At 37.8% G+C, this 26,842-nt stretch overlaps 1 protein-coding gene across 3 annotated transcripts in view; it reads left to right on the top strand.

Annotated features, from left to right (window-relative positions):
* Nucleotides 1–26,842, top strand: part of LOC131252378 (protein TRANSPARENT TESTA 9-like) — a 79,360-nt gene that overhangs the window by 25,072 nt on the left and 27,446 nt on the right. For all 3 annotated transcript variants that reach the window (XM_058253071.1, XM_058253073.1, XM_058253072.1), the window contains exons 7-13: nt 1,232–1,340; nt 1,452–1,572; nt 1,692–1,881; nt 3,010–3,347; nt 11,418–11,525; nt 17,105–17,193; nt 17,280–17,353. In XM_058253071.1, the coding sequence (XP_058109054.1) occupies nt 1,232–1,340; nt 1,452–1,572; nt 1,692–1,881; nt 3,010–3,347; nt 11,418–11,525; nt 17,105–17,193; nt 17,280–17,353 (1,029 nt within the window). The remainder of the gene's footprint in view (nt 1–1,231; nt 1,341–1,451; nt 1,573–1,691; nt 1,882–3,009; nt 3,348–11,417; nt 11,526–17,104; nt 17,194–17,279; nt 17,354–26,842) is intronic.

Genomic DNA, 26,842 nt, shown 5'->3' with positions numbered 1-26,842 from the left:
CCTCCCCAAAAATCCCTTTGATTGGATGATCCTAACCACTAATCAATGGCTAGGAAATGGATGGTTTGTATTATTATACCAAACAAAGCTTTAATTATTATATGCATATGGGCCCACCTTTGATTGCCCATCATTCTTAAAATACTTTTATACGACAATTCTGACCATCTAAACAATGGCTTGGAAACTTGATGGTCCATATTGATTATACTAGAATGATCCATATTGATTATACCAGAAAAGGGTCATTGATTGGATCATTTAGGGTCCCTCTTCGATTGCTTACCCTTCCAAACAGTACTTTGATCGAATGATCACAGCCATCAGACCAATGATTACAAAGTGGACTTGTGGAGGGTGGGAAACCATTCTCAAGCTTTACCTTTGGAAGCCCTTGATTAACTTCTTCTTCTTCTTCTTTTTAATTGCCAAGTACATGATTTATGCCCCTTTTGTTAATTGGGCAATTAGTGAATTTATCATATATGCAAACCCAGACACATTAATCACATAACTCTTGAATTTGGCAATTAAAAATTTGCCAAATTCATGAATTTGATGCACGTCCAAACATGCCCTCTTCAATGCAGTTCCTACCAGTCTTGAGGCAATTGGGTTTCTCATCTGGTTTACCGCCTTACACTGTACTTTCCTCCTCCTGCCTTTCAACCCACTCCCTGTTTTGATGTAATGAGTTTGGTGGCACTGGCCATTGCCGAAAGATCTACTAAGGCACTAACTACCTCATGGTGGCAGCTAGTATTGAAGCAATCATTTCTTTGTAGCAACAACACTTTACTCCTGTTTGACCATGCATCAATTAGACCATATTGAGAACTGTGATGGTAACTTTGTCAAGTTTAAGCTCCATATGAAACAAAGAACTTTTTAATTTTTTTGAAATTATAAAAAAGAAACAAAGAACAATTGATTCACACCACCAATGCTCCAGTAGAGAGTTGAAATAGTTGGTCTCTTAATTGCTTCTCCACAAAAGTTAATTGATGGTGAATGGTTGCTTGGATATCAAGCTTAATTTACATAAATGAGAAGAAGTATGGTTTGTTTTTAGCATATTCATTACTAAGCTTGAACCTCAAATATGGGCTTTACATAGCATCTTCTTGAGAGTACAAAGTTTTCTTTTCTTTTCTTTTTGGGCATTTGCGTCATTTGAGTACCGACGCCCGGTGTAAGGCTTCACAAGTTCATGTCATGTTTCCATCTACAGGATGCAATAGTGTCATTTCCATTGTACACTGAGGCCCTTAAATTTTCTCGGCATGAAGAAAAAATGATTCAGATAGCAGTTCGTGCCTTGACTCTCAGCATATACAACGGTATGATGCTGAAACTTTGTCTCTCTTTTCATCTGAAAAGGGATATGAAAACATTGGAGATAAAAACCCCTTCTTTTGGTATCTTGCGACAGTGTCCTTTTGGTTATGCAGTTAGCGATGAAATGGTCTATGCATTCATAACAAGGCCTCCAGCATCAGATTATTTCTCAGACTTGGTTCTGAACTTGAGAGAGCTCTGCTTCCATCTAGATGTCCTTGTCAATACTACCAAGTATGATTCCATTTTCTTTTGTAGAGAAATATATCTAGTGTTGGATGTAAATATTTGATATCACCTGTGCTAGGCTTTTGGCTATTTTTATGATGGTGCAACTGGTTTGCTTCATTCAGAGATAATTACACTCATACAATGAGGATGGATTTACTTGCGGAAGCCGATAAATTCATAGATGATCTCTACTACTGCAAGGACATACTCCGTGTTGGCAAGCCTCATTTGAGTAGATTGATGACCCACAATCTGCTTAGCTTATTGATTTTACCTCTACTGCTGCCATTATTGCAGCCTTACCAGACCACTGTAAGAGTTTCCTGTCTAAAAACTTTCCTCCATTGGCTTTTCACTGGATACCTTTGGCAGGGCACCAGAACATCTCTATTGTGCACTTATGTATGCTAAGTAGGACTGTTGATTTGGTGGGCTACCATGTGAATGGGCCATATCCCACTAAGCAAGGTGATTGGACTGCGGAAGCCATCTGATAAGTGGTCTGAAACATAGTTAGCAAAACTCTGTTTTAAACTCCATATTATTGGAAAAAACTTGTATAATTAGTTAAACTTTTAGAACTCCGTAACTTTTGGAAGATTTGCAAAAAACTCTTAACTTTCAGAAGTTTTTTTGTTTTGTGAAACAGAATTAAACACTTACAAAAAAACACATTTTATTCCCATAAAAAAAAACTTTTGAGGCCAATTTGAAAACGGAGATAATTAGTTGCCATCCATTGATAGAATTGAGTAGAAGGTGAAAACTTATAGTTGAGAAAGATCGTTTATGTGAGGATTACTTGAAAATGAAGGATTTGGTAGAGGCAAAGAATGATATTAACCCACCATTTGATCACTTGTGTACATTATTACTCATGCAAATATAGACATCTATCCATTTTACTTCAATTTTTGAATGTTCATCTCATTTACATACAATATATCCACACATATATGTGCATGTATAGCCATTTTCTTACTCGGTTTTTTACCAAATATCTGACTGTCTTTTTAATGATCAAAACCAAATTAAATGCAAACATTTCCTGTACCATGACCACCATATATATTTTTTCTTTATGTTGTTTTCCTAATTATGGTCTGAAAATGGATTGCTAACTGAAAAATTGAACAATGTTCCACATTCAAAGAGCAAAAATCACAATAATCAGGTGGTTGGAGTTGTCCAAGCTTCATGGTTGTCGGTCAACATTGCATCCATGTGTTCTCCCACCAAATCAGTGAACCTTATTACCATTCATGTTTGCAAACCGTATGGTGGAGATGGCGATTTGTGTTATTGAAGCATGCATCATAATCACATTTCCTCCTGCTTCTGGGCACCTATAGCAGGCCAGTTACACGCGGATCATCTTCATACTCAGTATTTAGGAAGTTCCTTCGAAAGGATTGTTTGACATTTGGTTTGCTATTTCAGGGCTCACCAATGTCTGCTGTCACCTCTCTGTATATAGTTTCTCGACTTCTTCAAGTTATTGATGGGAAAGAACTGGTTAACTCTGTGGCAGCTGCTGTTCTTTTTCCATATACTGACTCTAGCATGAGGGATGGGGGTACAATCAGTAAAACAGATTCTGCTGAATCATTTCTTGAGCTTTTAAATGAATTCAAAGCCCATCTGATGGCCACGTCTGCCCCTGACTCTGAAGTAACGGAAAAAGGTGACATGAAGTGTCCATCCAGGCATTTGTGGGAGCATAACTTATTTAGTTCCCATTCTGGCAACCTTTGGATGGATGATATACAAAGTAAAAGGTGTGTATAGCATTATCTGTTCCTTATAGGCATCGAGTTATAGTTCTGGTTTCTGTCTTATGAACAAGTGTCTATTCCTCGCTAGGACTCTTTTTTTTCTCCATCCGCTTCCTGGACTTTGCTATCTTTTAGATCTGCACAAACATGCTTGTTGTCTAAGCAAGAAGCAATACTGCCTATATATGCTTCCAAAGCATACACAAACTTAGCTTAATAGTATAGGAAAATCGACTGTTTTGATGACAAGTGAATTGCAGTTACGGTTAGATAACTCCATTTAGAAACTTTTTTCTTTCATGCACTCATTGGTGTGAATCATTGTTCAGAGTATCCCCGATATTATGACAATATCCCCGATATTATTCGTATCTCCAGCTCAGCGATAGCGATAACACTGATAGTATAAAAAATTCCAGGTATCGATGATATGTCGCTATGTATTGCCAATGTATTGCCAATATTTCGACTGTGTAAATTCCAAGTGTTGCTTGTATCCAATATTATCAAAATTGTTATCGTATCACGAATCATAATAGGGGTTGAATCATATCGAATAGCAAATCGTATTGTAAATTGTAAGATTTTTATTATTTTCTTAAAAATATGAAAAATATAGATAAATCATAGAAAAAATTAAAAAACTTAACAATCATCCTTTTCCCATCAATATGCACCAAGTAATACCATGTCATGATAGTGTTAAAGGATTCTTATCCTTGTTTTTGTGCGTGTGTGTGTGTATATATATATATATATTTGTCTTTAAAGAATTTTTCCTTAAAAAACATTATGTTCTTTTTACATTTCTTGAATGTAGAATCACATTGGAAAAGCGGCATTTGATTCTATAGACCGACAAAAAAAGATATTTTGATTCTTAATCATCATTCGACAATACATATAAGTCAACATGATCATAACCATCCATAAAAACATTTCAGAAAAATCATACATCGATTTGGTATTCCGACCAGTTAAGAAGTAAGAAATCATTAAAAAAAAAAAAGGCTCTATGATTTAACATTGAAGAGAAGATATATCATTTAATCTCTTATTTGTGAGGTGATGGTGGGGTACTACAATTAGCTATTGTCGAGAGAGCACTGGAACTACCCAAGGTTAGATGATCTTCATTTTGGGAGTCACTTGGAAGAGGGAGTGGTGTGCTTGGAAAAGCCTGTTTTGGAGGATGAGGTTAAGGAGGCGATTGATAGCATGGGTGGGGATAAGGCTCCCGGTCTAGATGGCTTCCCTCTTGCTTTCTTCCAAGTTTTTTGGAAGGTGGTGCGTTTGGATGCAGTCGCGTTCGTCTAAGAATTTTCGAAGATGAACGGCTTTCTCTGGAGTTAGGAGCATCTTTATAGTTGTTATCCCTAAGATTGAAGGAGCCAAAAAGTCGGATAGGGAGTCCGTACAAGATTCTAGCAAAGATTCTTGCAACTCATTTTTGACAAGTGCTGGGAGGAGTGATATTAGAAACCCAAGGAGCTTTTGTGGTGGGAAGGCCGATTCTAAATAGTGCCCTCATAGCCCATGAGTGCATAGATTCTAAATTTAAATAGAAGCTTCCATGGGTTGTTTGCAAGTTGGACATTGAGAAGGCCTATGACCATGTGGAGTGGGAGTTCTTAACTACATGTTGGGAAGGTTGGGGTGTGGTCTCAAATGAAGAAGGTGGATCCAGTTGTGTTAGGTCGCCTTCATTTTCAGTGCTTGTGAATGGATCCCCGAAAGAGTTCTTCAGGTTGTCTAGAGGGCTTTGTCAAGGGGATCCACCGTCTCCCTATCTTTTTCTAGTGATAGCAGAAGCCTTCAGTCTAATGTTATCCAAAGGTCAAGAGGCTAGTCTCATTAGGGGATTTAGGCTGGATAACTCATCTTTTTTGACATTGCATCTCTAGTTTGTAGACGTTAAGATCATATTCTGCGAAGCTAATCCCTTGGAAGTTTCTAATCTTCGCAAATTCGTAGTGTGTTTCGAGGTGGTTTCTGGGTTGAAGATAAACACGGGAAAGAGCGAGATGCTGGCGATTCATCTCACTGCTGAGGAGATTGGGAATCTTGCTTCTACTTTTGGAACAGGATTGGATCATTTCAGTCTACGTATTTGGGGCTTCCCTTATGCATCGGGAAGCCTCCTAAACATCTATGGGATAGGGTTATTGAGTGTAGCGAAGGAAAGTTGTCCAAATGGAAAAGCCAGAAACTTTCATTAGGTGGTTGTCTGACGCTTATAAAAACTGCATTCTCTAATATGCCGCCTTAATCTATTTGGGAAAGACTAGACAAGCTTAAAAGAAAAGAAACTTTCTTTGGAAGGGTTTGGATAATATAAACAAGTTTCATCTCTTAAAATGGGAGGAGGTTTGTAAACCCCATTCACAAGGCGGTGTAGGAATTCGTAATTTGTCCATCATGAGCTTGGCCCTTATCGGCAAATGGTTATTGAGATTTGGGATGGAAGAGGATCACTTATGGCATAAGATCATAGCTAGCAAGTATGGTCTAAAAGAAGGGGAATGGGAGGTAAAGGAGTCTTTGTTGTCTTGGGTCTCTCATATATGGAAGTCAATTTCTTCCTTGAGAGTCAAGTTTAAGGACAGTGTTTCCTTTGCTATTGGGAATGGCACGTGAATTAGATTTTGGAAGGACTCTTGCTGCAATGGACACCCTATGGAATGAGATTTCCCTTTCTTGGTGATGTAGGATGCATGCACGTAGCTAGATAATCAAGTGAGAGCGATCAACAAGTTCTAAATAATTAAAATTCACAAATCATGCTAATTAGTCACACACATCAAAATTCAAGCATTTAACTATAAGAGGTTCGGGCCACATATATCAAACTACGGGATGCATGATCATTAAACACTAAAGGAAAGGATCTTATGGATGTAGGAACATCCAATTAGCATAGGAATTGGTTTAATTTTTAAGGGGGAAGCTAATACAATCTAGGGTTGGCTCAATTGGGTTTTAGGTTAACCTAGGGTATAGGGGATATGGGGAAAAGTGAATTTAGGGCTTAGATTGTCTAATTGGTGAAGGGATTTTGGGGCTTTGGGTATTAATTGGAGGGAATTAGGGATTTGAGTGGTTGAAGGTTTGGGATTTTAATTAAGGGAAAGGATTAAAGGGGTTTTGATGTGGGAGCAAGGAGGAATCAAGGGGGAAGAAAGGTGGTCTGTACAACCATGGGGCTTCACACGTGTGGCCGTACGGTCACATGTATGGGTTGGGTTGGGTTGGCTAGGGTTGGCTAGGGTTTGGGTTTTCAAGGATAGGGTTTATATGGGGGATGTAGAGAGGAAGAAAGGAAAGGGATTTTGATAGGTTTTGGAGAATGGGGAAGAAGGAAAGATGAGAACTTGAAGAAATACCTTTTTTGGATGGAGAAAGATGAGAATACGGAGGATAGATGGAAGCCTCGCACTTCTGTTGATGAATAAAGGCTTCACACCAATCCACTTTTCAAATCACTTCGAAACCCACCTTCACTTTGCATGAAGAATGAGAGAGAAAACTCAATTTTGAAGAAGAAAACAACCATTCCCACTTTCGAAGTAAGACAACTAACCACTTGCTCTAAAAGCTCGAACTGATAGAGCTTGGCGAATCAATCCCTTTATCTCATAGCCCAGGTCAGGCCCTCTGCCAAACCCCCCTTGTGGGCCCCACTTCACATAGGTACCGCCTTACACCAGTCACCCACCCCACATGGGCCACCCACCCCGAGTGTGCCCCTGCTTCACATAGGCCACCCCACTCAAGCCCCATGTGAAATGCCCCTGCATTACCTGGCTACACTTTCAATTTCACAGGATATGAAGTTGATTGATTGCTTTTCTTAGGTTTGACATATTATGGCTTGGATGCCCCCCTGTAGGAGGAATCTCTCGGATAGTGAAGCTGAAGAGCTCCTCTCCCTCCTTGCTCGACTTAATTTTGTGGTTCCTAACAAAATAAAATAATTTACCTTTTCTAAACGATCCTTCTTCTTGTTTTTCCTCTTCCTCTTTTTTTTTTTTGAAAGAATTTTTCTAATGATTCTTAAAGCCCCCACCAATTTAAAAACATAAAATCAAAACCAAGTGAAGCTTAAAATAGAAGAAAATAAATAAATATAATTTGAGTCGTAATTCGGGATTTGAATCGTAAATCGTAAGATTCAAATAATAAAATCGTAGGATTCATATAAAAAGGGATTCAAAGGTGGTATAGATTAGACTCAAATCGTAAATCGTTGGATTTTGACAACACTGCTTCTATTGCCAATGCATCGATATCGCCAATGTATTGCCAATATTTTCAAGTATGTAAATAATAAATTCCAGGTGTCACTTGTATCGCCAGTGTATCAGCAATATTTCGATAATATCGCCAATGTATTAATATCACCAAAAATCTATTTATTAAAAATTGTTTGGATGGATGGGAGGGTTGGATGCTTGCATGGATGGATGGATGGATGATTGGATGGGATGGGATGGATGGATGGTTGGATGGGTAGATGATGGTTGGATGAAAGGGATGAATGGGATGGATGGATTGATGGTTGGATCATCATGCATGTATATTGCATTTATATGCTTATTTATGCATGGATGTATAATCTTTGAATGCATTATGCATGTTTGCTTGCTTATTAATTGGTTTAATGAGATTTAAATGATTGTTGTGTTACTATTGGACTATTTCTTTCGACAACACATACTTTTAGGCCCCATTAGGTGGAAACTTATTATGTATGCATTCTTTTTGTATTTTTTTTTTAAAAATTCCTAGATATGCAAATATGTGTATTTTAGCTTCTCTTGAAGTTCCATTGAAAAATTCCATTGTTTTCCCCACGTTTCCCCGCATTTCCAGAAATCGGCGACATCTATATTGTTTATGTATTCCCAACCAGTGAAATTTGTAGCGATACCGATTCTTCGAACATCGGCGTGGATTTGTGTTCATATATCTCAATATCCTCAATAACTATATGGAAAGTTGAAGGATTTGTCAAGCTTTTATAAGGAATGAAGGAAAGAAGTGTGATTAGTCTTGGGTGGGGGGAAGGTGTGGTTTAGCTGTTAAGTGTGATTAGTCTTAGGTGGGGGGAAGGTGTGGTCTGGCTGTTTACTTTTCTTTCTAGTTGCTACCAATATGCAGTGTTTTAACTATCGACGATATCAATCGATATATCCCACGATATATCTTGTATCCCACTTGTGCAATATGAAACACACAGGTAGTGCCGATATATCCCACCTATTCGATCCAGTGAGCATTTTGATTTTTTGATACATGTTTTTGTTGTAAATCACGTTAAAGCAGTGTCAAATGGTTACAAATATATGATTCTTCATATTTTCCATGAAAAATTATGGATTTGGAACTTCGATTTTGAGATTTGGGAGAGATGGGTCAGTTGCAATCTTTGTATCCAAACATAAAATTAAACATGTATGTAACCAGATCTAGTGATTCTTCTTTTGCTTTTGAATGTATTGCTTGTGTTTCAATACATGTCTTATAACATTTATAAATTATATTAATAGACTTTGAAGATACTTCCATCAATTCAATTGGAAATCACAGATATTAAAACCCCATACAAAGGAAACCCCTATTATGTGCACTTCTTTTCTCTTTTTTTTGTAATGTTTTGATTTCTAAGTGTGTATTGATGTCTTTTTCAACAATCCCTAAAGTTTCATTGAAACATTCGACCAATTTCCCATGTTTCCCAACAACAGCGATACATTATGTGATACAACCGATATATCCCATGCGATAATCGATATTTATTTGTATCCCAATGGTGTGATACATTCCGCAATAATGATAATTAAAACATTGCCAATATATACTATCCTTTTATGGTTCAATTTACACGTTGTTTTGAATTTCAAGATTTTAGTTTTGTAATATCTCTTTTTGTTCTTTTTCTTTCCATTGATATGGTGATATTTTCCTGAGTATTGAAGAATGCTACTTGAAGATGCATTCTGCAAATGCCAAATGCAAGTGCCCAGCATGTTCTAGTGTGTTGCATGTGTGAGATCCATGACTTTCGCCAGATAGAAACCACATTGAATGTAATTGAGCTCTCTCTCAATAAGGCCGGTTCGGTCATCGGGTAGGCCAAACATGTACATTGGATACAATTAACCACTTGCTCTAAAAGCTCGAACTGATAGAACATGGCAAATTAATTCCTTTATCTTATAGCCTAGGCCTCACATTCCATGGGTTAGGACCTCGGCCGAACCCCCCTTGTGGGCCCCATTTCACATGGGTACCGCCTCACACGAGCCGCCCATCCCGAGTGTGCCCCTACATCCCATGGGCCACCCCACTTGAGCCCTGTGTGAAAATGCCCCCGCATTAATCACCCCCGGTGAGGAATCTCGAACGCGAGACCTCCCGCTCTGATACCATTTTGATGCAGGACAATTAACTACTTGCTCTAAAAGCTTGAATTGATAGAGCATGGCAAATTAATCCCTTTATCTTATAGCCCAGGCCCCATATCCCATGGGTTAGGACCTCGACCGAACCGGCCCCACTTCACATGGGTGTCGCATCACACGAGTACCCGCCTCACACAAGCCACCCACCTCACACGAGCTGCCCACCCCGAGTGTACCCTTACATCCCACAGGCCACCCTACTCGAGCCTAGTGTGAAAATGCCCCTACATTAAAGTGCCTGATGGGATCAACCAGATTTTTGGGCCAAAGCACATGGATTTGCATTTATCTTGATCTCTGTTTATGGGGCAAAAGTTAGACTCCATATTTATTCATTACAAAATTACCAGAATCCCTGACACTCACCTTCTTGAAATAACATTTGACAAACCGGGTTCATGGACGACAAAACCCACAAGCAGCCTAGAGGAATAGCATCTTATTACAATCCGCACTCTACATAGACCACATAGATTATCATCATCATCATCATCATCTAAGCCTTATCCCAGATTATCATCAACATCATTATCATCTAAGCCTTATCCTAGATTATCATCATCATCATCTAAGCCTTATCCGAACTAATTGGGATTGGCTACACGAATCCTTTCCCACCATTCCACTGTATCAAGGGCCATGCCATATGCCGTCAAGTCAATATGTGAGGTCACATGATGGTCACATAAAACACATGGATGGTCATGGTTAGACCGTATGTCCACTCTATACGCAAAGCACATGGATGGTCACAAGAAACTAAGCAATAAAAGTTTCAGATAAAATCAGTAGAAGAAGGATGATGACTAATCATAGAAAAGGATAGAAAAACTCAAGGTTTAAACCCTAAAAGGGGTCCAGCTTCCCTTTTCTTCAAAACTTAGAGGAAAACAATACACTTTAATGTCAATTCTTGATTTCATGTATCTTGGGCCTTAAAATGTTTCATAAACTACTTAGCTACTAAACGGCTCCAAAGAAGACCCACGGGCCACTAAAGTTGTTTTCTAACAGCATCCAACGAGAGACCAGCCTACACGCTTCAAATTACCACACTAGAGGTGATGATCATGTAAACCTCATTCACCTTCTCCCGCATGGGACATTACCCCAACACATTAAAAAAGAACATGAAGAAGCCTAGGTTTTAAAAAAAAGTTTCAGCACAAAAGAGATGAGAAAGACCAAGATGAAAATGCTGATAGAAGAGTGGAAGATGGATATCAAGAGCAAATTCGCTCCACTACCATTTAGTTTTGTAGATTAAAAGAGTGAAAGTAGAAGAGAAGAAAGAGAAAAAGAGGAGAAAGTTGGGAGAAGAAAGAAAGAGAGTTAAGGTTAGACATCCACACCCACTCCCCTTATATTCATTAATAGAAAGTAAAAATGACAAAACTGCCCTTAATAACAAAAGCAAATATACCCAACATGTCCCATACCCTCTTAAACAACTAATAACTTGAGAGAACGACTAAAAACAAAAGCTGGGTGGGCCATACTCCACATCTCTTAACACTAACATTGTAAGATGTGTTGTTTAAGTCTTGAGGAAAATCTCGATGTTCATCTTTCAATCTGAACATTGGATGTGTGAGCTGTTTTCTCATAGATCATCATTTCTCATCACGAGCACATCCTCCAAATTTTACTGGGATCCAGTCTTGTTCTTCCAATCCATCTTGAGCTTATATGGAAGTTGCTTGACACTTATCTTGAGGTTTGTAAATTACTTGTTCCGGTCCATCCCTCTGACCCTCATTGTTTCTTCTTGTTGAATTCCTTGAATCCAAATCCGACTTACATTAATCACCTGCCTGAAAATGATTTGATTCATGCTTAGCCTTTTCTCTTGGAGTGGGTGAATAGTTTCTGACCTCTGCGATTTCTGTCTCTCTTTTCAAAACTAAAAATCTTCTCAGTTGCTTTTCTTGGCATCAGATGTAGCACTTAAAAGTATAAGCATTTTCTTTTTCCAAAATTGTTGATTAATCATAGTGCCATGGTCAATTAATGGAGGATTTTTTTATTTTTTTTAATGACAATCTCTGTTTTTTCTTATAGTTGTTTGGATGTTAATGCTTGAAAATTTATTTTATGGAAAGTCAATGCAGTATAATGCAGTTATCAATCCCACCGCATCTTTTTAGCCTTATAATTAATATAGTATGTTCTAGATCTCCTCATTAGGACTAAACTTGCATTGAAGGACAGGAACTTCTATTCTGGAAGATTTTTGGGGCATGGTAAATCCTTCTTTTTTTTCTTTTTTCTTTTTTTCTGTATTGCAGTTAGAGAGTTAAGAAGAGAGGTACAATAACATTCCACATTCAACTAAAGTCTGCTAGCCACAATAGAATTATCTCTCACACACTCTTTATAGGCACACATTTGTGCTGATTTGGCATTTGTAGGACATCTGATAGTTGGGATCCACCATGCGGATAACACTCAAGTCCAGATCAATCCATTAATTGAATATGGACTGTTGGCAAGTTCTTTAAAACCATCCACTGTTTTACAAGGATGGCCCACATGATGAATGGACCAACCTCATGGAGTCCACCTTATGCATGGAGTTCCTATGCATGTGCCTGATTGCGTGTAAAGCGCATGTAGACTAGCAGACCACACATGTGCCTGATTGCGTGTAAAGCGCATGTGGACTAGCAGACCACACAAAATTCTTCCCATGCAAAGGGTGGCCGGCCTGATGAGTGTGTTGGCCTGATTTTCCTACAAGTATTTCTAAATGGTCTATTTGTTCTCGCACAAGGGTGGCCCACCTGGTAAGTGGATTGACCTGATGTCTAGTCACTCAATGATTCCACCTTATGGGTGTCTTGGACATCCTACACGTGTACCACGTAGGCATGTGTGTTGTGTGTAAATTGTGTGGAGGGATGTGTGTGGCGATCAAATCTCCACCTATATTTAGGTTTGGGCTAACCCCAGTGACAGTTCGCCATTATTTTAAAAATGGTGGTGAGTCTTCCACCCAGCGTTTAAATTATTGGTGACATTATCAAATTGTCGCCGATAATGTCAGTATCGCTAGGTAATCGAAACCTATAACCCCTTTTTTCATCTCTCTTCTGAAAATCGCCAAAATCTCGCCGATATTATCATTTTTTTTTGATATTTCCAAAAAATCACCGATAATTCCCTATTCCTAATGACAAAATCGTCGAAATCGAATGTAAAATATAGAAAAACTTTTTTTTTTCCCTCTCAGATTTGTTTGAGAAAGAAAATTCCATTGCCTTGACAGTCGTTGGATTGCAGATCGGCAACCGTTCTTCAAAGGTACGAATCAAACAAAAAAAAAAAATCTGTCAAAAAATGCTTCCATGGTGACTTCTCCGGAAAGAATCAGTGTTGTGAGCTTCGAAACGTGCTTTTAGGGCTACAAAAATTCGGGGATCTATTTTCTTATGGAAGAAATTTTGAATTTTAGGGTTTGAGGGAGAGGGATTTTTGGGTTGAAAAGGAAAAGGGGGAGGGTTTCTATTTTTAACCCTTGTTACGAGGCATGGATTGGGTACTACTCCCTCCAGGACCTAACTAGAGACGGACGGTCATGTCAAGGGCTCTGTGATGCCCATCGCAATCTATATGTTTTATCCACATCGTCCATCTATTTTGACAGATCATTTTATGCCATGAGCCCCAAAAGGAGGCAAATCGAAGGATCAAGTGGACCACACCATATGAAGCAGTGGGGATTGAACTTCTAGCGTTGAAAACTTCTTGGGGGCCCACCAAGATGTTTATTTTCCATCAAACCTGTTCATAAGGTCATAGAGACCTCTTGTATGAAGGGGAAACATAACTACCAACTTGATCCAAAACTTTTGTGGCTCCTAAAAAGTTTTCAACGGTAAGCTTTCAATCCTCATTGCTTCCTTTGGTGTGGTCCACTTTGTACTTCAATCTGTCTCATTTTTGGTCGTATGCCATAAAATGGTCTTTAAAAGTGGATGGACGGCGTGGATTAAACAAATACACCATTGTAGGTCCCACAGAGCTCTTGACAGGTCTATTTGTCTCTAGCTAGGTCCTGGCGGGGAAGTACCCAATCTGCTCCGCTTATCATTGGGAGCTCGGATTCGTACGCAATATGCTTAGTGTATTGAGTAGACTTTGTGGGGCTCACCATGATGTATGTGTCACATCCACACCGTCCATCCATTTTTCTAGATCATTTTAGGGCATGGTTCTAAAATTCAAGAATATCCAAAGCTCATGTGAACTACACTATAGGAAACAGTATGAATTGAACGTATTCCGTTGAAAACTTTTTGGGGCCCACAGAAGTTTTGGATGAGGCTGATATTTATTTCTTCCCTTCATTTGTATCTTTTTAACCTTATTAATGGGTTGGATGACAAATAAACATCACTATGGGCCCTAGGAAGGTTTCAACATTGGACATCATTAACCCCATTGTTTGTTGTAGTGTGGTCCACTTAAGCTTTGTTTACGCTTCGATTTTGCGCCCAACCCCTAAAATGAGCAGAAAAAATGGATGGAAGGTGTGGATAAGCTACGTACATCCAAGGTGGACCCAAAAGAGTTTACTCAATATGAAAAAAGCATACTGAGTTACTTAGTACGCAATCTGCTTTCAGTGGATTAGGTGTTTCTCGGCTAACACCTTAGTGTGTGTGTTACCCTTACTATGTGGGGTCCACCTTGATGAATTTTTTGTATATCAACATCGTTCTACCATTTTTAAAACTCATTTTACTATGCGATCCAAAATACTAATCAGATCCAAATCTCAGGTGAATGTGGACCACACCATTGGAAACATTGGTGAATGACCATTAAAAACATTTTGTGGGCCACAAATGTTTTGTAGCAAGCCGATCTTTGTATTTTCCCTCCATCCAAGTCTAATTGACCTTATCAACAGGTTGGATGGCAAATAAACATTACGGTGGGCCCTAGGAAGTTCTTAGTGGTGAGCGTTCAATCACCATTGTTTCCTATGGTCTGGTCTATCTAAGATTTGGATGTGTTTAATGTTTGGGACCATATCTCGGGTGGGACACATCACGAGAAACAGTGATCATTGAATACCCACCATTAAAAAAACTACTTTTATATAGTTATCTAACTGTTAGATTATTGGACAATGAATGAAAGGTTAAGATGAAAAATATCAAAATGGCTTATTTCTGTTAGAGGTTAGGATATTTCTTAGACAATGTTTAATCTGAGTTTATAGATGTCAGGAATGCCATTTCTACGTGGCCAAATTACTCGAGAATCCTCCATAACATTTGTAGAATAAGCTTATTTTTACAACGGTTGCACATGGCCCCACCTTCGTGTTTTCATGGATACACGTGTCAACAAACAATTCGAAATACCTCGACTTTTTCAGAACAGGTCTGAGTCAAATAGAAATGATTCAAAGCACTTCTTTTTTATGTTCTCTTTCAGGCCTTTCAACTAATCAATACGACCTCGTAGAGCGGGGCATATTAAGGGTTTAAACTAAGAATTAGTAAAGCCCTTTCCCCGCCTTATGTTCGAAAGGATCATCCTGTCATGAAATTAGGACATCTCATAATCAGGAAGGCCCAACCATTTCATGAGCCCGCACTTGAATAAGAGGTTTACATGTGATTGTATTTTTTGTGGCCTGAGTGCACTATTTACTTATCAAGTGAACCCCACCATGATGATTGGGTTTATGAAAAATCAGGATCATACAGTCATAAGATGGGCCAAACTAAAAGAAACTAGTCAAAACTTCTAGATTCTTCTAGTGGTCCACATAATTATTGTACGTTAGCTGCATTTGTATTATATAAATTCATTTTGGTTACTATTGGAGTGATTTCTTATGGCAATGCATGCTTTTTTTACCCAATTAAATGAAAACTTATTATATGATGCGTTCTTTTTGCAATTTTTTAATTCCTAAATATGCAAATATATGTATTTAGGCATGTCCTGAAGTTTCACTAAAAAATTCCATTATTTTCCCCATGTTTCCCCTTTTCCCCCACATTTTGGTTATCGGCGATAACGATATCATCTTTATCTCCGGCCGGTGAAACTTGCAGCGATACCGACAACTCGAACACTGCTTCCACCATGCACATGCATATTTGTACGACAATCTAGACTTGCCATCGCTGGACTAGTGTTCAAAATATCGGTATCGCGTTACGTATTGCACCTTTGGGATACAGATACGTATCGGTTATCGCATGGGATATTTCTGTTGTATCGCGTAATGTATTATTGTTGTTGGGAACATAGGGAAATTAGTTGAGTTTTTCAATGAAACTTCAGTGATTGTTAAAAAACACATCCGCACACTAATAAATCAAAACATTACAAAAAAAAATAAGTGCACATAATAGGTTTTCTTTGTATGGGGTCCCAATCTATACGTTGTCTAACTAAATTGATGCAAGTGTATTCAAAGTTCATTCATATAATTTATAAATATAAGATGTGTGGAAACAAAACCAATACATTCAAAAGCAAAAGAAGAATCACTATATTAGGTTACATACATGTTTAATTTTATGTTTGGACACAAGGATTGCAACCAATTTGCGAGCAAGTGGGAAATTTTGGTTTTTTCAACTTTCCGCAACTCGGCCCATCTCCTCCAAATCTCAAAATTGAAGCTCCCAATCCATGTTTTTTCATGCAAAACATGAAAAATCGTGTATTTGTAACAATTTGACGATGATTTAACATGATTTACTGGGGAAAAAAAAGGATCAAAAATCGAAAATGCTTACTGAATCGAACATGTGAGATATATCGCACTACTTGCGAGTTTCGTATTGCATAGGTGGGATACAAGATATATCGTGGGATATATCGGCCAATATCGTCGATATTTAAAACACTGGCTGGCACAATTGTGGACGAAACATAAAATAAAAATAACACTGAGTAAATGATAGTAGCCATTGCCCTTGGAATTTGAACCTGTCACTACTTTACTTTTAAACCCATTTAATAACCAACAATTGGATGATTTGGATTGGTCGACCAGTGCAATTTTTTAGATGTGTTCCATCCGAAATGTGCTCCATAATTTGGTTGGTTAGAATAGTTGTACGTGAGTGCCACGTCTAAGGAGGATCGTGGTGAACTATAGATGGAGTGTGGACCCGTACGATATTGGCCACAATTTAAGAAATGGTAATCTCTTCCACTGTATGCAGAAGTTTTCTGCTTCTAAATTTCATTGTTGATTATATAAGTCATATGTGTTATCTTTAGATTATTTGCTATTACAAAGAGTCCCTTCTTGTGCAGGAAAGGAATACTTCAATTGATTTTCTCTGAAAACCACACTCTAGTGCTTGCATCTTTGATGTTCTTGCTTGTTTTATCCGAAAGTAAAGGTATTTTAATCTGCATTAATTATCATAACATTCTAGACAGATAGAATTCTCTAGTGGTTTCTTCATTCTCGCTATTTTGTTTGCAGACCTTGATGATTCATTGTCTTCTTTTATGGGATTTGCAAAGAAGAAAATTAGAAAAGATAAGGCGATTGAACAGGTTGATTTGTGTTTTTTAATTTTTACTACCATGTTGAATGGTTGGTTATTTCAATCATCATCATCATCATCTCAGCCTTATCCCAACTAATTTTGTTTTATTTTCCATATTTAATCTAATCTTACTCTTTTAGACTGTATCATCTTTCCACATGAACAGATAAATGCTATGAACTTATCATTTCAATTTAACCCAATGGCTTCTTCTAAAGCCACAAATAACAGAACCATGATACATCATTAAAGTGTGCCAGATACTTGTGAATCAACTAATTGCTTGAATCCACTAAGTGGAAAGCCATCTATCTAATGTTTCTTTCCTCTCATTAGTATTCATAAAAGATACTTTTTGGTTGATCGGTGATTTAATTTGTATAGCAACCATTTTATCTTTCCATGCAATTTGTAATAAAATGTAACCATGTGTGCGTGGGTCTGGCTCCATGGTATATAGACGTTGTTTCAACATTGAGATCATGGTTCAAGTGCCCATGTGGGGTGGGTGTATGTGTGTGGGGTGTGGGTGTGTATGTAATATCTATATATATATATATATATATATATATATATATATATAGCCATGTGTGCGTGTGTGCTTACATTGGTACACCTGTGGTGTACCTTGCCATTTGTTATCCTTTAGAGATGTGATGAGGATGGGGATAAGTGCTAAACAATTGCAAATGATAATATTAAAAGGCTTATAAACAAAGGAAGAAGAGGGGAGACATGATATGCTCTCTCCATTTTTGTCTCCTCTCCTGGGGCGGAGGTCTCTTTCTTCGTTTTTGCTTCCTTTTTTCCTTTTATCATTACTGGTAGCTCAACCAAGCCCATCACCACTGGTACCCATCTTCAATCTAGTTGGCCTGCCGAAAGCAAACTAGGCCAACCAATAGTTGTCGGTGATCCAACAGGCCACCTGGCACCACTGACTATCCAATAGAGCTCACCAATAGCTGTTGCTGACCTAGTCAACTCACCAGAAGCTGGCAGCGACCACAGGCATCCGGAAGCTATCAAAGATTCAGGTGGGTCCACCAAAAGTTGCTGACAACATATCCGGGCCCACTAGAAGCAGTCATTGATCCAGTCAGGCCTATTAAAGGTTGTCAATGACTTACCCAGGCCTACTAAAAGCCGTTGACAGGGACACTATGGCTCATCAAAGCCTTTGGAAGTATTTTTAATAATCTGACTTGGTTTGTTTGATTGAGCATGTTTGACGAAAGATGAGGTATTTTCTGCACTATTAATTTTTTCTCATCTAAAAATGGCGGGATAAAGGCACCAATGGTGATTTGAGGGCACAAATCCCAATGGGAATTATACACGACCAAGATTGATGATCACCACTCTCCTCATCATCATCATCCAAGCCTTATCCCAACTAATTGGGGTCGGCTACATGAATCCTTCTCCACCATTCCACTCTATCAAGGGCCATAACTTCAGTTAGACCATAAGTTATAAAGTCTTTTCTTACTACTTCCAATGATGTCATTTTGGGCCTTTCCTTGCTCTTTATAAACCGTCTACTTGAACCAACTCTCTCCTAATAAGCATTGTTCTTGGTCTCTGTTGCACATGAACAAACCATCTACGTCTACATTCCTTATGTAAGTCTACATTCCTCATCTTATTACATATTGGTGTTGCTGCTAAGTTTCCTCTAATGCATTCATTTCTAATTCTATCCTTCCTCAAATCTACGCTCATCCATCTCAACATCCTCATTTCAGTTGCACTCATCCTAAGAACATGTTATTCCTTGATTGGCCAACATTTTGTTCCATGAAGCATGGATGATCTTATAGTTATCCTATAATTTCATTGGTACACACCAATCACCACTCTTTAGGGGTGGCAATGGGTTGGGTAGACCCAATGGCTACCTAACCTGGCCGAACATGGGTTGGGTATGGGTATAGGTAAATGGTGTGGGTGTGGGCAATGTTTTCAGTATTAATGATATCGTCCGATATATCCCAAGATATATCTTGTATCCCACTTGAGCGATATCAATGTTTTTAGTATCAGCAATAACGGCCGATGTATCCCACCCGAGTGATACAAAACCCCAAGGTAGTATCTAAAATTCTTTGTATCACAAAAGATATCTCATGATATCGCAATGTATCGCATAATATCGCGAAATATTGCGACCAATCCCTTTTATAAAATTTTCAATATTGACAATATCAGTCGATATTGACCGATATCGCAAAGAAACATGGGAAGTCCAAGGCTTTCTTCAGAAAATTTGAAAAAATCCATTCTAAATCTCTTTTTCTAGATTTCTCTCCACTTTTAACTAGATATATTGTGGATTTTGAACCTTCCTCTTGAATTCCTTTAAAGAAAAACACAAATTTCGGGTTGGAATCAAGATCCAAGCCAATTTGGGGCCGTTTTCGATCCGAATAGTATTTTTTAGTTTTGATCCCTTTTTTTTTTGTAAAATCATGTGAAATCAGTATCAAATAGTTAGGAATCCATGATTCTTCATGTTATCCATGAAAAATCATAAGATTGGGAGTTTTGTTTTTTAGATTTTGGGGAGATGGGCCGATTTGTGGAAAATTGGAAAAAAAAAATCAAAATTTCCTCAATTTCTCCCAAATCATTGCAATCTTACTGTCCAAACAAGAAATCAAACATGTATATAATGTGATTTAGTGATTCTTGGTAATTTGGTTATTTTTTGAAAAAAATAAATAATTTTAATAAAAAATAAAAGAAATTTTTTTTTTCTTCAGAATTCCACTTCAATCAGTGGTCAATTGAACCCCATTTCAAAGTTTTTTTTTTCAAAATTCCAATCCTATTTTATGCACAGCTCTATGTGGGTCTAAGCCACAACCACACACATCATTCACAAGTATATTTCTAGTTTTCTACTTCTTTTTTTGCTTTTGAATTTATTGATTCTATTTCCATGTTTTTTTACATTGGTTAATTATATAAATTAACTTTGAATATACATGCATCAGTTCAGTAGATAGTCCATAGATTAGGACCCTGTACAAAGGAAACCTATTATGTGCACTTGTTTTTTGTGATGTCTTGATTTTTTAGTTTGTATTGATGCCTTTTTTAACAATCCCTGAAGTTTCATTGAAAAATTTGACCAATTTCCCCATGTTTCCGAACAACAACGATATGCTTTGATACAACTGATATAATCCCTTGTGATAATTGATATGTATCCGTATCCAAAGGGTGCGATACATTACGCAATAATGATACGGAAAACATTAGGCGATACGAAACCCTAATGTAGTATTTGAAATTCTTTGTATCACAAAAGATGTCACATGATATTGCAATGTATCACATAATATCACATATATCGCAACATATCACGACCAGTTCCTTTTATAAAATTCTCGATATCAACGATATTGGTTGATATTGACTGATATAACACAGAAACATGGGAAGTTCAGGGCTTTCTTTAGAAAATTCAAATGAAAAAACCATTCTAAATCTCTTTTTCTAGATTCCTCTCCACTTCTAACTAGATCTATTGTGGATTTCAATCCTTCCTCTTGAATCCCTTCAAAGAAAAAGACATATTTCAAGTTGGAATCAAGATCCAAGCCGATTTGGGGCCGTTTCGATTCAGTGAGCATTTTTTAGTTTTGATCTATTTTTTTACTGTAAAATCATGTGAAATCAGTGTCAAATGATTAGAAATTCATGATTCTTCATGTTATGCATGAAAAATCATGGATTTGGAGCTTCAATTTCGAGATTTTGAGGAGATGGGCTGATTTATGAAAAATTGGGGGAAAATAAAAAAAAAATTCCAATTTCTCCCAAATCAGTTGCAATCTTACAGTCCAAACACGGAATCAAACATGTATGTAACATGATCCTATGATTCTTTTTCGAAAAAAAAAATAAATTAATTAAAGAATGTAAAAAATATGTTTTTTTTTTCAAAATTCGTTTGATCAATGGTCAATTAGCCCCCATTTCAGAGTTTTTTCCTTCAAAATTCCACTCATAATGTATGTGCAACTCTTCGTGGGTCTAAGCCACAGCCACACACATCATCCACAGGTATATTTCTAGTTTTCTACTTCTTTTGCTTTTGAATGTATTGTTTGTGTTTTCATACATGTCTTCTTACATTTATATGAATTAATTTCGAACATGCTTGCACTAGTTTAGTCAGACAACACATAGATCAAAACCATATACAAAGGAAACCTATTATATGCCCTTGTTTTTTGTGATGTTTTGATTTCTAAGTGTGTATTGATGTCTTTTTTTAACAATGCCTGAAGTTTCGTTGTAAAATTTGACTAAATTTCCCCATGTTTCCAAATAATAGCGGTACATTACACAACAGAACCGATATATCCCATGCAATAACGAATGGGTATCCGTATCCCAAGGGTGCGATATATTACGCAATAACAATATAGAAAACTTTGGGTGCAGGTATGGGTATTAATTTAAGCCCATTTAATAATTTTGATGGGTGTGGATACTCCGTTGCTCATACCTAAACCCCATTGTATATATAAATATTATATGACAATACTAGTAGAAGTTGAGGAAGAATATAGCAAGGAGGAGGAGAAATGAAAGAAAGATGGGGAAAAGAAACGCATTAAGGCTTTTAGCATATTCCTATTCACCCCCCAACCCAAATAATAATTAAAAAAAATAAATAAATAAATAAATTTTAAAATAAAATAAAATGAAATCACATATAAACTCTCAAAATCTTATATCTCAACACTCCCCCTCAAGATTGGCATACATATCGATGATCCCAAGCTTGATAAGAACATATTCTTCTTTTTTCTTAACAACACCCTTAATTAGAATATTTGCAAGTTAATTCTCAATGCTCATGAATGGTAGACAGATCTTGAGAAATAACTTGCTCACAGATGAAGTGCCTATTAACTTCAGTGTGTTTGGTACATATAGGCTGGACAAGGTTTTGGGCAATGCTGATGGCTGCCTTGTTATTGCAAAATAGCTTCATAGGAGAATTAACCTTAATTCTCAAGTCTCGTAACGGAATTTTCACCCATAATAACTCTACTACACCATGTACTATTGCCCTATACTTCAATACTAGACTTAGCCACAACAGTTTGTTTCTTGCTTCTTCAAGTAACCAAGTTTCCTCCCACAAAAGTACAATATCTTATAGTCGACTTTCAATCATCTACATCACTTGCCAATCTATTTCAACTTCAATGTGAAGATGACAATGATTCGCAAATAAGAGACCTTTTCCAAAAGATGTCTTCAAATACCTCAAGATCCTTTCAACTGTCTCCAAGTGTACATCTACTTATTTTGTAATAACTCTCCCCCACTTTGGCTCAATTTATGATTAAGATTAATAGGAGAATCTACATGTCAAGTGGTGTAGCAAATGAATGAGAATTGTCAACCACATGCAGTTGTTTCAAAACCTAGGACCATATCATGCCCAAACACACCCAATGCAAGATAGAGATTCTTTTACTAGAAACGAAAGGGGAAAATGAAAAAACCCAATGAATAATTGAAGCTCACACCAGTTTGATGACCTGGATCATATGCCCCATGTGTGCAAATATGAAATTGCACAAACCCTAGCCAAGGCTTGTAAAAAAGATAAGAAAATGCCCCCCAAAAGCCGTTGGACAATTTTTGTTATTGAGTTTTATATGAAAGGAAACAAAAGAAAAGCCCTAAAACTAATCTCAACCCTATTATCTTATTTTAAAGGGAAAAAACTAAAATTCCCCTATTTAAGTGAGACATAATCAAAGCAAAATAACTAAAATTCGTCCAAAAATAAAGCAAAAAATCGTAACTTAGGGAAAATACCATAAAAGACACTTTTGTAGACCCAAAAATGTACCACGGGTGCCATAATGTGTTGTCCATTTATGGGTCTATGGGTTTGGCCCATTATGGAAGACATTCGGCCCCCTTCCCATCCTCTAATCCATCCTAAAACTCCTTGTTAAGTAAAACTACCCAAACTGTCAACATTAGGTCGTCCATATCCTCATCATCCTCCCTGAGTTGGGAAGGACTTGACCTCGAGTCTGATCCAGTGTTTTAAATGTTGACAATATTGGCCGATATATCCCACGATATATCTCATATCCCACCTGTGTGATACGAAACGCACAGGTAGTGCCGATATATCCCACATGTTCGATCCAGTGAGCATTTTCAACTTTCGATCCTTTTTTTTTGGTTGAAATTATGTTAAATCATTGTCAAATGGTTATAAACCCATTGGTTCTTCATGTTTTACATGAAAAATAATGGAGTTGGAGCTTTGATTTTGATATCCATTGGTTCTTTATGTTCTCCATTTTTTCTTATTTTTTTTAAAAAATTTCCTTCAACCAGCTATCAATTGAGACTAGTTTCAAAGTATTTAGGAGTGTTTGATGAAATGATCATCACATACACTCTAATTTCGAAATTTGAGTGTAGGTGGTCTCATTTGGGAAATTTTGGGGAAAATTCGAAATTTCCTCAATTTCTCCCAAATTGCTTGCAATGTTGTACTCCAAACATGAAATCAAGCATGTATGAGGGTTGATGTACTAAGTCCTTGACAATTTTTGAAAAATAAAAATAATTTTTTAACCAACAATAAAATTAAAAAAAAAAAATTTCAAAATTTTCCTTCAACCAACTATCAATTGAGACTAATTTCGAAGTATTTAGGAGTGTTTGATGAAAAGGTCATCTCATACACTCTAAGTGTTATGCACTCAATTTTTACTATAGTTGTATTAATTTAGCCAGACAACACATAGCTTAGGACCATATACAAAGGAAACCTAATATGTGCACTTCTTTTTTAGATGTTATGATTTAAAAGTGTGTATTAAGGTCTTTTTTAACAATCCCTGAAGTTTCATTGAAAAGTTCAACCATTTTCCCAATGTTTCCCCATGTTTCCCAAAAAGTGCAATAAATTACCTAATACAGACGATATATCCCATGCGATAACCAATATGCATATGTATCTCAAGGATGTGATACGCAAGATGATACCAATATTTTGAACACTGGTCTGATCCGCTATGTGCTGCCTTATATGATGTAAGATCAACAACATTGAACACATTAGAAGTTTTCACTCCAGGTGATAGCTCAATGCAATAGGTGTTATCATTAATCTGCTTCAAGATCTTGTACGGGCCAATTTTTTATGCTTCAACTTGTTGTAAGTGCCCACACTAACCTTTCTTTCTGCATGTGTACCCATGCTAGAGTAGAGAATGATTTGATGATAATAATGTGAAGAAAAGAGGAGAATATTGAGAGAGGAGGAGAGTTTGCGAGAGATGTTTTGTTAGGCTTGCTTGCCCTAACACATAATGTTTTATTATAATAAAGCATATAGTACACCGCAGGAGGAGGGAAGTGTGCACATGCACTTACACTAAAAGGGCCACTAACCACATACACAATACACTAGCATTCTCTATACTCCCCCTCAAGTTGGAGCATAGATGTTGATCATGCCCAACTTGTCATGAACACGATGAAGAGCATCTCGACTCAAGGACTTTATAAGAACATCAACAAGTTGATCCCCAGATCAAACAAAAGGAGTGACGATTTCCTTAGAAGCTACTTTCTCCCGAATAAAGTGACGGACGACCTCAATATGCTTGGTTCGCTCGTGGAAAACTGGGTTACGAGCAATATGGATGGCCGCTTGGTTGTCACAGTGAAGAGGAACAGGATCCGAAGGAGGATAGCCAAGTTCTTCAAGAAGGTTGCGAAGCCACACGAGTTCACATGTCGCATGAGCCGTAGCACGATATTTTGCTTCAGCTGAGGACTGGGCAACAACTGGCTGCTTTTTGCTTTTCTATGTTATAAGATTGCCACCTAGGAAGGTACATAAGCCGGATGTAGAGCGGCGATCAAAAGTACTACCTGCACAATCAGCATCAGAATAGCCAGAAAGATGAAGATGATCATGAGACTGAAAGTGGAGGCCAAGACCCGGGGCTAATTTTAGATACCAAAGTATGCGGTAAATAGTCGTGAGATGGGAAGTACGGGGAGCTTGCATGAATTGGCTAACAACTCCCACCACAAATGAGAGATCTGGGTGAGTAATAGTCAGGTAAATAAGCCAGCCTACAAGTCGTCGATACATCTCGGGATCAGTAAGGAGAGCACCATCATATGGTTGAAGCTTCTGTGAAGTATCCATGGGAGTGGTAGCAGGCTTGCACTCTAACATGCCGGTCTCCATGAGAAGATCGATGGCATATTTTCGTTGTGACAAGACTAATCTGGATGATGAGCGACCAACTTCAATTCCGAGGAAGTAGCGAAGAGGACCAAGATCTTTGATCTCAAACTTAGTCTTCAAAAATCTTTCATCTCCCTCATTCCAACAGAATCACCACCGGACAGAACAATATCATCCACATAGACAATGAGAACCATGATGCCCGTCGATCGACGACATATAAAGAGAGTGATCGGCATGACTACGAACAAAGCCGAACTCCAAGAGAGCCTGACTAAAATTTTCGAACCATGCACGTGGGGATTGTTTGAGTCCACGAAGAGCCTTCTTCAACCGGCATACAAGTGCAGGGTTGTGAGAAGCAAAAAGTCAGGAGGTTGATGCATGTAAACTTCCTCTGCAAGGTCCCCATGGAGAAATGCATTCTTAACATCAAGCTGAAACAAGGGCCATGATAAATTAACGGCCAAGGAGATCACAACACGAATCGAATTAAGCTTAGCCACCGGAGAAAATGTCTCGAAGTAATCCACATCATGAGTTTTTGTGTAACCCTTAGCAACAAGATGGGCTTTATAGCGATCAATGGAGCCGTCTGGAAGAAACTTGATCGTATAAACTCATCGACAGCCAGCAGGTTTATGGCCTAAAGGAAGTGGCATAAGGTCCCAAGTATGATTCTTCTCAAGAGTAGACATTTCTTCTATCATCACCTTCGTTCAGTCAGGACTTTGAAGAGCATGTGAGAGAGATCGAGGAATAGGCTGTGATGAAAGGGAAGCTACAAACGACTGAAAAGATGGTAAAAGATGATTATATGAAACGAAATTACTAATAGGGTGTTGAGTACAAGATCATGACCCTTTGCGCAAGGCAATGGGAATATCTAAACTCGAGGTAGGAGAATCACCTGAGCCAACATCCAAAGTGAGTGGAAGGGTGGATGGCTGAGCGTGTGAAGATTTATCTCGACGATGATACACCCGCAGAGGCTTAGGCTCACCCAAATCACCAATAGGATGATGAAGGGAGGGGAGAGGAGTTTTCCCATGATTACTAGTGGAAAGAGGATAAGAGTCATACTCCCCCTAACTCGCAAGACGATCACAAAGGGATCGGCCTAGAGCTAAGAAAAAAGAAATATCCTCAAAGAATGTGACATCGGCGGAGACATATTTCTTGCGAGTCAATGGGTCAAAATATTTATACCATTTCTGACTCCGAGTATAC

Source organism: Magnolia sinica, chromosome 1 (genome assembly GCF_029962835.1).
Source record: "Magnolia sinica isolate HGM2019 chromosome 1, MsV1, whole genome shotgun sequence".
NCBI lineage: Eukaryota > Viridiplantae > Streptophyta > Magnoliopsida > Magnoliales > Magnoliaceae > Magnolia > Magnolia sinica.
Note: the sequence above shows the minus strand (reverse complement) of the source record. Positions and strands in the feature narration are given on the sequence as shown.